Source organism: Stegostoma tigrinum, chromosome 7 (assembly GCF_030684315.1).
Source record: "Stegostoma tigrinum isolate sSteTig4 chromosome 7, sSteTig4.hap1, whole genome shotgun sequence".
NCBI classification, from domain to species: Eukaryota; Metazoa; Chordata; class Chondrichthyes; order Orectolobiformes; family Stegostomatidae; genus Stegostoma; species Stegostoma tigrinum.
The window spans coordinates 59,075,380-59,091,815 of NC_081360.1; the positions used below are offsets into that span (position 1 = coordinate 59,075,380).

General features: G+C 40.2%; 1 protein-coding gene across 1 annotated transcript in view; it reads right to left on the bottom strand.

Annotated features, from left to right (window-relative positions):
• cd302 (CD302 molecule) overlaps positions 1-16,436 on the bottom strand; it is a 44,348-nt gene that overhangs the window by 4,862 nt on the left and 23,050 nt on the right. The window contains exon 6 of the mRNA XM_048533648.2: positions 6,406-6,438. Coding sequence (XP_048389605.1) covers positions 6,406-6,438 — 33 coding nt within the window. The remainder of the gene's footprint in view (positions 1-6,405; positions 6,439-16,436) is intronic.

Consider the following 16,436-nt stretch of genomic DNA (forward strand, 5'->3'; position numbering starts at 1 on the left):
ACTAGACCTACTTGCCTGTGTTTGGCCCATATCCCTCCAAACCTTTCCTATTCATGTACTTATCTGAATGTCTTTCTAACATTGTAGCTGTACCTGATCGACCACTTCTTCTGGCAGTTCATTCCACATATGAACCACACTGTAAAAAACGTTGTCCCCCACTCATGTGCTGTTGAAATCTTTCTCCTCTCACCTTAAAAATATGCCCCCTAGTTTTGAACTCCCACACTGGAGGGAAAAGACCTTTGCTATTCACCGTATCGATGCCGCTCATGATTTTGTAAACCTCTATGAGGTCGCCTCTCAACCTCCTGCACTCCAGTGAAAAATACTCCTGAATATTCTGTCCCCATCCTTGTTCGCCTTGCAGCACATCTTTATACCATATCCACTTTATACAATGTGCATCACTAATTCATCCACTTTATTGTGAAAGCTCCCCACATTAAGATACAATTAAAGTTTTGGCAGGTTGTAGCTCAGTTTGTGGATGATGTTGTTGACTTGTTCACCAAGTTGGTTTGTTTTTGTTCAGACGTTTCATCACCATGCTAGATGACATCATCAGTGGACCCTCCAGTTTCACTGCGACAAGGTAACTATTGTAGTCCAAGCCAGGCAGACACGTACGGGAATTCCTAGAGGTATGGTTCTCCACCCGTACTTCAAATCAACAAACATGTAGAATTGGACCCCATTGTACAAACCCATACAGATCAAAACTGGAAATGACAGTACTCACCATAACGGACCAGACAGTTTAAATTCCACGTGGAGTAGGATAACATCATTTCATCAGAGGCTCCACTGATGATGTTACCTAGCACGGTGATGAAATGTCTGAACAGAAACAAGCCAGCTCAGCGAGCTAGTCAACAACCTCATTAAGGTACAAAGCCTTAAGGCTTGTCTTTTTAACATTCTTAGTCCTGTTCACATTATTCTGCATTGTGGTCCATTTGATTCTGGTCATTGTACTCTGCCTGTTAACATTTCTTATTTCCCATTATCTTTTGTTTTTGACCTTATTTCCCTCTCTTATGTCTCCTTGTATTGGTTAAGTTCCCCCTATCGTCTTAGTTTAAACCCTCCCCAACTGTACCAGCAAACACTCCCTCTAACATATCAGCTCTGATCCTGTCCAGATGCAACCAAACTAGTTCGGACTTAAAACACTGGATACTGCCCCTGGCTTTCACTTTTTCACCCATTAATCATCTCACTCGATTTTCCTAGAACCCCAAAATCCATCAATCTCAGACTTGAAAAATCCCAATGATGGAGTATCCACAGCCTTTTAAAATAGAGAATTCTAAAGATTCACGACGCACTGAAGAATTTTCTTAGCCTGAGATTATTTTCTGTAGTTCAAGAATTCTTAGCCTTTGGAAAAAGGCTTTTAGCATCAACCTGGTCAAGCCCAGTCAGATTTTCTTTTATTTTATTTCATGGGACATGGACCTCACTGGCAAATCATCAATTCTTGGACTTAATTGTCCTGGAGAAGAGGTGGTAGTGAACTGCATTCTTGAATGCAATGTGGCTGATACTGAACTGCTCTCTGGGCAATCAGGGATGGGCAATAAATGCCACCTAGCCAGTGACACCCTCGTCCCATGAATGAATATAGAGTTTATTTGATACACACACACACACACACACAATGCTGTTAGGAAAAGGGTTCCGGGTTGTGTTTCAGTGACAATGAGAAAGCAGCCATATAATTCCAAGTCAGGATGTGTGGCTTGAAGAGCAAATTGCAAATTCCAGAGGGAAGTGGTCCTGGAGTTAAGAGATAGTAGGAATTGCTGATGCTGGAGAATCAGAGATAATACGGTGTGAAGCTGGATGAACACAACAGGCCAAGCAGCATCAGAGGAGCAGGAAATTTTCTGAAGAAGGGTCATGACCCGAAACGTCAAACTTTCCTGCTCCTCTGATGCTGCTTGGCCTGTTGTATTACTCCAGCTTCAGACCGTGTTATCTGAGGTTAGATGATGTTGTTTAAGGAGGTTCGGCGAGTTACTGCAGGGCATCTTGTAAATAGTACACACTGTTGCAACTACGCACCACTCATGGAAACAGTGAATGTTGAAGATGATAAATAGGGTGCTAATCATATTAGCTGCTTTGTCTTGGATGACATTCATTTTCTTGAATGTTGTTGGAGCTGAACTTATCCAGGCAAACGGAGTGTAGTCCATCAAGACTTTTGCCTTGAGATTGCAGACAGGCACTTTGGAGTCAGCGGGTGAGTTTTTTGCTGTAGAATTCCTACCCTCATACCTCTTCTTTGTGCTATAGCTCAATTGTATGGCTGGTCCAGTTCAGTTTTTGGATTGTGGTAACTCCTAGGAAGTTGATAATAGGGAATTCAGTAAGGATAATGTAAAAAGTGATGGAGCTAATCATTGCTCAGTACTGGTGTGGTGCAAATGATACTTGCCACTTATTAACCCAAGCCTGGTTGTTTATATGTCCACATGCAACAAGACCTGGATTGTGTGTGGATCTGAGGAGTCAGATGCTGAACATGGTATAATCATCAGTCTCACAGTGGTGGCATGCTAGAAATCAAGTTCCACTTTTTCTAGAGTAATGTAAATGTGAAAATTTAATGAATTGACTGAAAATCTCAATTTGCCTCTGACAGACTGCTGTCCAGGATAAACAGTTCATATCACCAGTCCAAAAATCATTACACTAGATGGGTTGGCTTCACAATCCTTAATTCTTCAAAGATGCCTTGATGTTATTTACACTATGATTTTCAATCTACAGTTCACTGGTTGCTTTGCTGGATCCAGGGCCTTTCTTTACATCTTTAGATTTTAGAATTAATTTTGTCAGCATAGTTTGTTTTTATTCCTTCACAGGAAATTGGAGAGAGAAAAGACTGATCTAGCTAGCCTCAGGTCTCCTTACTTCTCTCTGTCACTCCCATCACTGAATTGATGGTAAATGGCAATCTAATCAGAGGCTTGTTGTATACTGAGCTCTCTTGATCCCACAACTGTCGGTGCTAATTGAAAAGCCAATCAAAAGGCTGTCTCTGGGCAAATTTACTTCAGTATACACAAGTGGTGCTGCTTCCAATGGACTCAATGTCCCAGTTAGTTGGGCTGAGTCAGCTAGCGCAATTGGTTGGATGATAATTTACAATGTAGATTGAAAACCCCAGAAGGAGTTCAATTCTCTCAGTTTTTGAGGCAAACATGGAAATACTGTTCCAGTTAGTTAGCGGCTCTTGTGATACAGTGGTAGTGCCCTACCTCTTAAGCCACAACACCTGGGTTCAAATCCCAAATATTACCAGAGGTGTGTAATAACATCGCTGAACAGGTTAATTGAAATATTTGTGCTAGTTAGCTTGAAGCTTTTGTGGTGCAGAGGTAGTGTCCCACCTCTGAGCCAAGACGTCTAGGCTCAACTCCCAATTCCTAATAAGACATGTGTAACAACATCTCTGAACAGGTTAGTAAATAATATGTCCCAGTCACCAGGGGCTCTTGCGTTACAGTGAAACTAAGTCTCAACCAGGAGACCTTATGAATTGATACGTAAATCAGTTCAGAATCAATGCTGAGGGCTACGTGTGCAACTTCCTCCTGACCGTGTGCTGTTGTGCTGCTACCTTAGGTGGGTCTGTCCTAGTAGTGCAACAGGACACATCCAGGGATTGGTGATAGTGTTGTCTGCGGCATCACCTACACAGCATGTTTCCAAGTGTATGACAATAGTAGCTCTTCCAATTTTAGCACAAAGCCCCAAAAGAGGACGTTGCTGGGTCGACAGGACTAGATATGCCAATGCTGTCATTTCCAGCAGCTAGGCCATTGCTGGGTTGTTCATCCAGTTTCATCTTGTGCAATCGTTCTGTACTCTGCTTTCTAGGCCATTTCAGAAGTTCATCAACCACACTGCTGTCGGTCTGAAGTCACATGTAGTCATAGGGAAGGACAGGAGATTTCTTTCTTTCTATGTTATTAACAAACCAGATAAGTTTTTATGTTTAGTTGTCAATGGTGTCATGGTAAGCATTACAAGCAATTTTAAATCTAGATTTAATTAATTAATTTTAAGGGATAGGCTGGGCTTGTTTCTACTGGAGTTTAGAAGAATGAAAAATGATCTGCTTGAGTTGTGTATGTTTCTGAATAGACTTGACAAAGTGGACGTGTAATAGAGATAATGGGAACTCAGATCTACAGCACAGAAAAAGGCCCTCAGCCCATCTTGTTCAAGCTGTTCAAAAACAACCAAGTATTCTAATCCTGTTTTCTAGCACTTGACTGTATGCCTTGGCATTGCAGGGGTACATCTAAATACTTCTTAAATATTATGAGGTTTTCCACCTGTACCACCCTTACAGGCAGTGTGTTCCCATGTCCCACCACACTCTGGGTGAAAACATTTTTCCTCACATTCAAGTTAAACCTGCCGTCCCTAACTTTAAATCTATGTGGATAGAACAAAGAAAATTACAGCACAGGAACAGGTCCTTTGGGCCTCCAAGTCTGCGCCGATTCAGATCTTTTATTTAAACCTGTCACCTATTTTCCAAAGATCTGTATCCCTCTGCTCCCTGCCCATTCATGTATCTGTCTAGATACATCTTAAATGACGCTATCGTGCCCGCTTCTACCACCTCTGCTGGAAACAGTTCTAGGCACCCACCACCGTCTGTGTAAAAAACTTTCCACGCATATCTCCCTTAAAACTTTTCCCCTCTCACCTCGAAATCGTGACTTCTAGTAATTGAGTCTCCCACGCTGGGAAAAAGCTTCTTGCTATCCACCCAATCTATACCTCTCAAGATTTTGTAGACCTCAATCAGGTCCCCCCCTCAACTTCCATCTTTTGAATGTAAATAATCTTAATCTACTCATTCCTTCTTCATAGCTAGCGCCATCCATACCGGGCAACATTCTGGTGAACCTCCTCTGCACCCTTTGCAAAGCATCCACATCCTTTTGGTAATGTGGCAAGCAAAAACTTATTAAGTATTCCAAATGTGGTCGAACCAAAGAATATTTCTTGTGGGTTAGTCCAGAGCAAGGGAGCACTTAGAGAACAGAGAGGACAGTTTATTTCTCTTTGGAACTAACTGGCTCAGAAGGAAATGGAGGCAGGGTCATTGAATATTTTTAAGAGAGAGGTGAGCAAGTTTTGTGCGGTAGGGGAAACCAAAGGTTATTGTGATTTAAAAAAAACAATGCTGGAGAAACTCAGCAGATCTGGCAGCAAGTGTGCAGAGACGAAGAGTTACCATTTCAAGTCCAATAACAATTCTGCTTCAGAGCTAGCGATTATTGTGGGCAGATAGGAATATAGAATACAGAACACAAACAGATCAGCCATTGAATGGCACAGCGGGAGACAGCTATATGTTGCAAATCTTTTCACTGCTGTCTTAAAAATATTCAAAGTCTTTGGTTCCAACACCTTGTGAAGCAGATAGTTCCAAAGATACTCAAGAGACCACTGGTGCTCCTAATGCATGAGGTTCACCAGCTGCCATAGCAAGATTTGAATCCACATTCCCACAGCATTAGCCTGGGCCTCTGGACCACTAGTCCAGTGACGTTACCACTGCAACACCACCTTCTCTAATTCTTTTAATAATGTCACCTCTCATTCTCTTGAACCCAAAAGAGAATTTCTTCACAAAAAATACAGAGCAGCGTATTCTAGAAATCTAAAACAAAAATTGAAATTGCTGTAGAAACTCAGCAAGTCTGGCAGCATGTGTGGAGAGAAAGCAGAGTCAATATTTCAGGTCCAGTGAACTTTATGAGAATTTCATTTCTTGTTATAAATGAGATCCTTCATCTCAAAAATTAAACAAGCAACCCTTTGCTGCACCTCCTTCCCTAAGCCAGACTAACGGAAGACAAAATAGATAGATGTGATAATGGGAACTGCAGATGCTGGAGAATCCAAGATAATAAAGTGTGAAGCTGGATGAACACAGCAGGCCAAGCAGCATCTCAGGTGTGGTCCTGAGATGCTGCTTGGCCTGCTGTGTTCATCCAGCTTCACACTTTATTAACAAAATAGATAGACTTTGGTTTGAAATTGCTTTCTGTTCATTTGAAAGGAGTGTAAGTGATGTATACACTAAGGACTCGACTATTACTGATGGACAGTATGTGAATGGAATACACTTCATGTGCCAAACACATTTACACATTCTACAAATCTGCCTTATCATTTCCTCTTCCACTCTTCAAGGAAGTTGTTCCTGAAATTGGGCCTCATTGCACCCACATTACACTTCTATTTTGATCCTAGATGATGGAAAAAGCATCAGTTATTTAAGATTTCATGAATAAAAAACATTTTCAGATCAGATACTTAAAATAAAGTAAGACAACAAATAATGTATTTGACTCATATACTCACCTTTTGAACATTTTTCTCCATCAGGTAGAGCTACTGTAAAAGAAAATAAAACTTCCATGAGTTAGAAGTAAAGTTAAATGTGGGATGTGCAGTAATGCCAATGTGACGACCAAAGCTAGATGAGTGTACTATCCACTCTAGTCCCACCACTCCATAGGTCACAAAATAAAATAAAAATATATTTCCCTGGTACCTAAATGGCCAATAAAATACCTTAATATATCATTTTTAAAATAAAATGATTCAACCAAGTTTCATTAGTGAATAAAAGTGCTGATTATCAAAATCTTTATTCAAGGAGAATGAAGTAACAATTAACATACAGAGTTTGTATTTTGAAAGTATACGTTTCTTTCTCTAAATAATTTCAAAACACACACACACACACACACACACACATGAAAGGATTTAAAATAAAATTACATAGCAACTAAAAGCAGGAGTAGCCATTTGGCCGTTTGAACCTGATCTGCCATTCTATATACTCATGCTGATCCTCCCTTTCAATGCCGCATTCTTGCTTTCTTCCCATACTCCTCGGATGCCCTTAAAATCTAAACATTTATCCACCTTGAATATATTTAGTGAGTTAGCCTCCACAGCCTTCTGTGGTACAGAATTCCAAAGGATCACTGCCATTTTAATGGAGAAATGTTTCATCTCAGGCCTAAATAGTCGACCCGTATCTGAGACTGACTGCTCTGGTTCTAGATGCCCCATTAGGAAAACCATCCTCTCTGCATCTAATCTGTCCAGCCCTGCTGGGGATTTCTCTGTGGAGATTGGGTTTATGAGACAGAAAAAACATTTTGGTTAATTGTTAGGCATAAATGTTCTTAAGTCTGTCAGCCTGATGTTCTAGCATGTATAGTGTAGTCACCAATTATGCACAGTTGCCTTTACAGTCTCAACAGACGAAGCTTGTTAGCAAATACAACACTGTCAAAGTCCTTCGATTACTCTTTCAGAGGAAGAAATTAATTAAGTCAACAAGAGGGTTTTTTTTCCCCAGGAGTAAGATATTAGGTGGGCACCTCTTACTCATGATTCTTGTTTCCTACCAAATCCCAGCTACCATTCAAACAGTCCCAGCAAGGGTCTGTAGCAAAGGAACCAGGTATCACTAATCCTGTCATTTCCAGGAGGCCTTGTTTAAAAACAAAACTTACAACATCCACAGTAACCTCTTAATGTTCTCTTTTAAAGAAACTAATCTAGGTATTTCTGCAAAATTAGAAACAAATCAATTTTCCACAATCCTTCAAAACTTAAGTCCTCCATGAAATAATAAACATAACGTCAGTTACGACACGTGATAATTAATTAATAACCTGTAAAGCTGAGAAATAAATCTAGGGCCTTATAGACACCTCAATGTAAATCTGAACTAAAAATATAAATGCAAAGAATGTTCTGCAATATTCACAGTAAATGGCAAAAAGGTATGTTGATCGGTAGCTTTTCTGCTTATCAAGACTCTCTGCAACCTACAGCATCCTTCATCACTATCCACAACTCCACCGACCTTAGTGTCATCTGCAAATTTACTAACCCATCCTTCTACGCCCTCATCTAGGTCATTTATAAAAATGACAAACAGCAGTGGACCCAACACCAACCCTTGTGGTACACCACTAGTAACTGGTCTCCAGGATGAACATTTCCCATCAACCACCACCCTCTGTCTTCTTTCAGCAAGCCAATTTCCGATCCAAACTGCTATATCTCCCACAATTCCATTCCTCCGCATTTTGTACAACATTTTGTTTCTTTACTCAGAGAGTAGTAAGGGAATGGAACGCTTTGCCTGCAACGGTAGTAGATTCGCCAACTTTAGGTACATTTAAGTCGTCATTGGATAAGCATATGGACGTACATGGAATAGTGTAGGTTAGATGGGCTTGAGATTGGTATGACAGGTCGGCACAACATCGAGGGCCGAAGGGCCTGTACTGTGCTGTAATGTTCTAAAAAAAAAGACTTTGTTACCTGGTATTGATTTATAATAAAAGTTAAGCGCTAACCTTGGATCACAGGTGGCACCCACTCTTGGTCAAAAAGGTTGTGGGTTCATGTCCCACTTCAGATTTGAGCTCATAATCCAGGTTGCTAAACTGAGTAAGAAGCTCCGAGATGCTCCCTTTCAGATAGGATGTTAAATCACATTGCTATCCAAGTCTGTGTTCCCCAAATATTTTCCCTCTGCGATCCTATTTCAAGAATTGAAAATTGCTGCAACCACTCAGTAAGAACTGAGAACGTGTCATAATTTCGTCAGAGCTCATGGCGGCCATGGCTGCCTCCGAGCACTCTGTCCCAATATTTCAGACCATGGGCCCATTTCAAGACCTGACATCCCCACTTTGGGAAGCCATGCTTTGGTTGCTCATAAAATCTCCTATGACACAGTTCGAATAGCAGATAAGTTGTCCTACTTCATGCTTATCAACCAACAAACAGATTATTTGCTCATTTATCTCACTGTCATTGGTGGGATATTGGACTATGCAAATTGGTTGCCATATTTCCTTTCACCGCAGCTGTAAATATACCAAAAAGTATGCTTAGTCGGCTGTGAAATGTTTGGGATCAGAAGTGTTACAAATATAAGTACCTGGAATCTTTATTAGCATTCTGCTAAACTGAGCTTTCTTTTATGTCTGGAAAGGTATTACTGATCTCTGGACTAGACAGTCTGAGTTCAAATCCCAACTACCTTAGAGATGTGTCACGTGATTTCTGAACAGGTGTTTTTTTAAAATCACAATCATATACTATTTCACACATTCCAGAACCGAAAGGTATTCTCATAGAATCCCAATAGTGTGGAAACAGGCCCTTTGGCCCAACAAGTCCACACTGACCCATCCCCCTATAACTCACCTAATCTACACATCCCTGAACACTATGGGCAATTTAGCATAACCAATCCATCTAGCCTGCACATCTTTGGACTGTGTGAGGAAAGCGGAGCACCTGGAGGAAACCCACGCAGGCACGGGGAGAATGTGCAAACTCCACACAATCACCTTCGAGTAGATTCAAACCCTGGTCCCTGGCACTGTGAGGCAGCAGTGCTAATCACTGAGCCAACATACTACCCTATCTTCATATGATCTATTTGAGCAGAGAATACGGAACATGAATGAGATTTGTGAAATATTCTGGCAGGGCAAACCTCCAGCAGAAAGGTTTTCACAGTTTCTATAAATGCAGATGCCAAGTTATTTCAATGACAGAAAGAAAATGGGTGTTGAACTCACAATTTTCTGATATGCATGGAAGGTAAACATGGCACCAGTAAAACTGTGTGGAATCATGGTATCTCTGTGAGAGATTAGTACCTGAATGTGTGATGCACAGATTGAAATTTAATGCACATAACAGATAATTATTAAGATCACTAAATTGGTCAATGTACAGGAATCAGAATAACTCAGGCTCCTGCAGAGGGATCCATCCTGAAAGTAAGATTCTACTTCAACATGGTACCAGACAAAAACTGAGACAAAACATCTGGGAAATAAAACTAGGTAAAATTTTTGGAGCTCTAGAAGCCGTCCACTAGAATGCTGGATCAAACATAGCCGATTCAGGAGAGGGATTTATAATTAAATAATTCAGCTAAGCCAAAAACTAAAAACTTTTCATGTTGGAAGTTTACGGTTTTATTGGATCAGAGGTAAAATAACTTTTACCTAAAGAGCTAAATGAAAATCCCAGTTAAAATACATTGTTATCCTGTTTAAATGGTGAACATGCTTCAAAACAATGTAAGCAATCAATGGGTTATTGCATTTTGCTCTGTATCCATGTCCTTTATGCACGTCTGAACCGACATATTCTAATCAATGGAGACATTTGCTTTATTTTGATACATAAAGGGCAATGCATGGATCAATGTTAAGATGCATGCATACCATTTGATTGCATCGCAGAGTACAGTAAATGTGTTAAGTGATTTATACTTTGCAAATGTTAATTTAGTTTTCTCCACATGATTGTTTAGGGAGCTTAAGTTCAATCACTGATGTCACCAAATGAATTATGGGAATTTTGCTTGCCTTGAAACAAATAAGATGAGACTGAAATTCATCATCTGGTATGAATATTAGTTTTGTGCATAAGAAATGCCAAATCCAGACAGATTGTTTGACCTCTTCCTGTCTATTTAGACAACATTTTCCTGCTGAGGCTAAAACCTTTTGAAGAGTGGCTGAGGTGACTAGTACTTGCAGCACATTTTTGCAAAATTACATTTTTCTTAGTTGCCTTTATTGATCGGATGGTCCAAAGTTTCTTCTGTTGAAATCCTTAGTGCAAATTCTGTAGATAACTGTAAATTAAGCAATGCTTTCCTTGTTACATCAAAAACTAAAAAATCCTTGAAAGTGCAATCTTAAATTGCCAAAATAATTAACCTAAGATAGTCTAATTCTCACCAAATCTTGCACTGTAGATGCACAGCATTCCGAAGTTTTATACTAATATGGATTCCAGATTTGGTTGTAGTACTCCAGTATTTTAAACCTTGAGTAAGTTTCTTGAGTGCAGCTTTTGGGAAGTACATCATCACTGGAGACTATGTAGCTCTTATCATAGCAAAGTATATTGATGATTATATGTTTCCACAAACAAAGGAAAATAGACAAAGATAAATTTTACTTAGGGACGAGCATACAATGATAATTATGTTTATTGCAGTCACTGAGATGGACAGTAAATCTATTCAGACCTCCATTATCCCTGGCCACATATTGATCATTCTGATTTAATTTACACAGGTATTTAGAAGAAGGGAGCACAGGATATGTAGAAATTGAAGATACACAATTGGCATACAAAGGGAGCAAGTATACAATTTAACAGTTTAAGACATTGCTTTGGCCACTACTAAAACACTGAGCGTTTTTGGGGATACCATTATGGATAGATATTCTGAAACTATAGCAAAAATTCAATGTAGATGTATTAATATGATCATTGTATGGATGACAGTTTTGTTATAGATTAAGAGACTTGAAAAACGCTCACTAAGTTTAGTTTAGCAAATAACATCAAATAGAAGTATTTACATTTTTAAGAAAGCTTGACCAAGGGATCATTCAATTGTGAACATCAGCACGTAAATTTTGAAGGACATTATAGTAAGGTGGATAGATACCATTTTCTGCAGATATGATGGAGAACTCGGAAGGTGTGTTGCTTGCTCAGTGTCAGGGTTAGGAACATTTCCTAATGGCTAGGGAACTTGGAATAGGACAGGCAGAGTCCAGTTGCAGTGGTCCACTTTAGAAACAATGATATGGGTAGAACCAGGAATGGGGAAGAATGATCATTGTAGAAGAGGACTTTGTTAATTTGAGTAATTTAGTAAATCTGAAAACAACAAACTACATATGGTTGAGGGACTCTTTGGCTAAGGTGTATGGGGAAACTGGATTAAAATATGACAGTGAATAGTGTCACAATGATATTAAATGTGGACTATTGATTTTTGAATGTCATTGTCTGGTCTAATAGTTGGAACTTTCACTTAAAATGTTTCTATTTTTAAAATGGGCCAATATTGCAGAATTAGGATAGCCACAGTGATCACCTGATTAGAGTTTGGCCTGGTTCAATGAAACCAATGTGAATTAAACAAGATACAGCCCAAGATGAAATTTACATTTTCCCGATGGGTAATCAAGCGAACCAGCATGTCCACAAGGAGGCATGTAAATGCCCTCAAATCTGATTTTGATTTACACCTCTGAGAATGTTCATGTTGGAGATGAAACGTTGCCTATAATTAGGAATCCTAAAAACATAACTTTGTGGGACACACAAAGCTTGTAGTTCAAGGAGCTGCTTCTAACATAGAGAGCAAATTACACCAAGATGTGGCACTGAACGCAGGCTGAGTACTCTGTTTATTAAGAGGGAAAAAGCAGCCAGTCACAGAATTGATTGGAATGACACCAACTAACTGTAAGGTTAAAACTTTACAGTTCAAGGACACTTTCAGGATTCTAAAGTGTACACTCCTTTATATTCCTCTATGTTGGAGATTATCCTGTTTTGTGAGTTAATGTGAGTGAGTGAGTGTGTGAGAGAGAGAGAGAGAGAGAGAGAGAGAGAGATGGTGTGATTATGTGTGTCTATCTGCATCTATTATTCATGTGTCTCTGGGTTTGCGTGCCTAATGAACATGTATGGATATATAAACAAGGAACAACAATGACCAAACTGATTTTAACTCTGTAACCAGCACAGATTCATGAAGGCAGTGGCAGAGTGAAGTTTGGGCACTGTACAAATTCAGGCCTGGCAACATTGTCATCAGCAATGTGGGCACAGAACAGACTCTTGATGGTGGAACCAAATTTGGGCAAATATGGGACATGATGGCATCGGTGGCAGCTGTATGGGTGAGTTGCAACGAGGAGTGATAGTGGTAGTATTGATGGAGGTGAGACGGTGCCAGAGAGTGCGATTCTTGTTCTGGTAGCGTGGCGAGTGGACTTGTGGATGGCTATTCCAGGCCCTTGGTTGAGCAATTAACAAGAAGGACGGTAAATATAACCTTCACTTCTTTATTTTTCTGTCTTTATATTCTATGTTTTGATTTATTTTGGTGTTTTAAAATGGTAGCACTATACAACACATCATTATATTATGTTACAATATACACATGACAATAAATAAATAAATACAGACAAATAAATAAAAAAAATCAACATTTCTGCTTTCCAAGTATTTTTCATCCTCTTGGTAATCAAGAATCTACCTTTACTTAAAAATATTTAAAGATTCTGAACTCACTTCCTTTCGAGGAAGAGTATTCCATAAGACTCTCAACCCTCAGAATTTTTATCCCTCGTTGCTGTCTGAAATAGGCACCTTCTTATTTTTAACTGTAACACCTGGTTCTGGATTCCACAAAAAGAAACATCCTTTCTCCATCCACCTGGCCAAGCTCCCTCAGGATCTTGTATGTTTTAATGAAGTCACCTCTGTCTCTTCAGGATATAAGCCAAGCCTATCTATCATTTCCCAATCTACTCATTCCAGGTATTAATCTAGTAAAACTTCTCTGAAATGCTTTCAATACATTAATATCCTTCCACAAGTATGATGACCAATACTGTCAACAGTACTCTAAATGCAGTCTCACCAAAGCCCTGTACAACCTCTTACTCTTGCACTCCGTTGCCCTCACAATAAAACAGAGTATTCAAACCATGTTGGCTTTGCCAGATTGTCTTGAACTTATCCAAATGTCCTGTTATAACATCTTTAATAACAGGTTCTAATATTTTCCCTCCAGCTGATGTTAAGCTAACTGGCCTGCACTTTTCTGCTTTTTGCCTCTCCTATTTGAATAAAAGAGTTACATTAGGTATGTTCCAGTGCATAAAGGAGCTTGGTCAGAATGTAATGAGTTTTGGAAAATTAAAACCAATACAACCATCATCGCATTAGCTTCTTCACTTAAGACCCTAGGATGAAATCCACCAGGACCTGGGAATGGTCAACTCATAGTTCTGACTATTTACTCAGTTTTACTTCATTGGTAATTGTAATTTTCTTGAATTCCTCCCTCCCTTTCAATTTCCACTTTAAAGCTATTTCTGCGATATTACTTGTATCATTTTTAGTGAAGACCAATGGAAAATATCTTTAACTCATCTGCCAGCTCTTTATCCTCCATTACTAGTTACCCAGATTCATTTTCGAAAGGTTCAACACTTAATTGGTTAACTCTCCTTTTCAAATATCTAAGGAAACTTTTCTTATTTGATTTTATATTGTTGACTAACTTCATCTTGTACTCTCGTTTCTCTCTCCTTATTAATCGTTCAGTAATTCTTTACTGTTGTTTATATTTTGTCCAATCCTCTGACTGCCGCCTACCTTTGCCCAATTGTGTGTCTGTTCTGTGGGTCTGATACTATCTTTGACTTAACCATGACGACAGGTGCATCCTTAGAACTTTTATTATTTGTTTGAAAGCATCCATTCTGTGCTTCCTGGAATAGATCCTTAAATGTCCACTGGCCAACTTCTTATTTCAAATTTCTAGTTCACTTTCATGCTCTCATAACCATCCCTTGTTTAAATTCAAACTGGTAGTCTTGGGCCCACACTTCTCTTCCTTAAACTGTATGTGAAATTTCATCATGTTATGATCACTCCTAACCAGGGCCACTTACACGGAGATCAATAATTAACCCTATCCCAATGGTCAAAATCAGATCTAGTTCAACATTTCCGTTTGAAGCCAAAAATATGCTGATCTGAGAAACAGTTCCAAAAATATTCAATTAATTCGTCATCTAGGCTAATTTTTCCCATTTGACTTTTCCAGTCTATATGTGGGTCACAATCTCCATGATTGATTGTTGTACTTTTTTTGACAAACTCCCATTATTTCTTTCTTAATATCTAGTCCTACCACACAGTTACTGTTAGGGACCTCGACATAATTCCCATGAGTGAACTCTTGCCTCTACCAATCTTCATCTCTACCAAGACTGCTTTTATATCCTGGTTTCCTGAATTTAGGTCATCCTTCTCTATAGTACAAATATCATCTTTAATTATCAGAACTACTCTTCTGCTCATTCCATTGCTTCATGTCCTTCCTAAAATGTCTCACACCATTCAATATTTAGGTCCAAATCTAGGTCATCCTGCAGCCATGCCTTAGTAACAGTTACTGGATCATACTTACTTATTTCAATTTAGTTGATCTATTTTGATTCAAAGTGCTACTTGTATTCAAATGCAGAGCCTTAATTTTAATCCTTTTGATTATTTTTGTAATCTCTAATCCTATCCACCGGTATTCTTAGATCTGCATTCCCTGTCCAACGCTGTCATTGTCTATTTATCACTTTCAATTCCTGCGTCTGTTGCCATCTACCCCATTACTTGATTCATCCTAAGTTCTCAAATTTGGGCCTTTTTCTCCATTGTTTAAGACCTTCTCTACTTTGCTCATTATGTAGTCCCGTTCAGGTGTACTCCATCCCAATGGTAAAAATCCATCTGACTTTATTATCTTAAAGTGTTAAGCTGGATGAACACAGCAGGCCAAGCAGCATCTCAGGAGCACAAAAGCTGACGTTTCGGGCCTAGACCCTTCATCAGAGAGGGGGGTAGGATGACGGTTCTGGAATAAATAGGGAGAGAGGGGGAGGCGGACCGAAGATGGAGAGAAAAGAAGATAGGTGGAGAGGAGAGTATAGGTGGGGAGGTGGGGAAGGGATAGGTCAGTCCAGGGAAGACAGACAGGCCAAGGAGGTGGGATGAGGTTAGCAGGTACGAGATGGAGGTGCGGCTTGGGGTGGGAGGAAGGGATGGGTGAGAGGAAGAACAGGTTAGGGAGGCAGAGACAGGCTGTTGGTGAGGTTTTGGGATGCAGTGGGTGGAGGGGAAGAGCTGGGCTAGTTGTGTGGTGCAGTGGGGGGAGGGGACGAACTGGGCTGGTTTTGGGATGCGGTGGGGGAAGGGGAGATTTTGAAGCTGGTGAAGTCCACATTGATACCATTGGGCTGCAGGGTTCCCAAGCGGAATATGAGTTGCTGTTCCTGCAACCTTCGGGTAGCATCATTGTGGCACTGCAGGAGGCCCATGATGGACATGTCATCTAAAGAATGGGGGGGGGGGTGGAGTGGAAATGGTTTGCGACTGGGAGGTGCAGTTGTTTATTGCAAACCGAGCGGAGGTGTTCTCCAAAGCGGTCCCCAAGCCTCCGCTTGGTTTCCCCAATGTAGAGGAAGCCACACCGGGTACAATGGATGCAGTATACCACATTGGCAGATGTGCAGGTGAACCTCTGCTTAATATGGAAAGTCATCTTGGGGCCTGGGATAGGGGTGAGGGAGGAGGTGTGGGAGCAAGTGTAGCATTTCCTGCGGTTGCAGGGGAAGGTGACGGGTGTGGTGGGGTTGGAGGGCAGTGTGGAGTGAACAAGGGAGTCACGGAGAGAGTGGTCTCTCTGGAAAGCAGACAAGGGTGGGGATGGAGAAATGTCTTGGGTG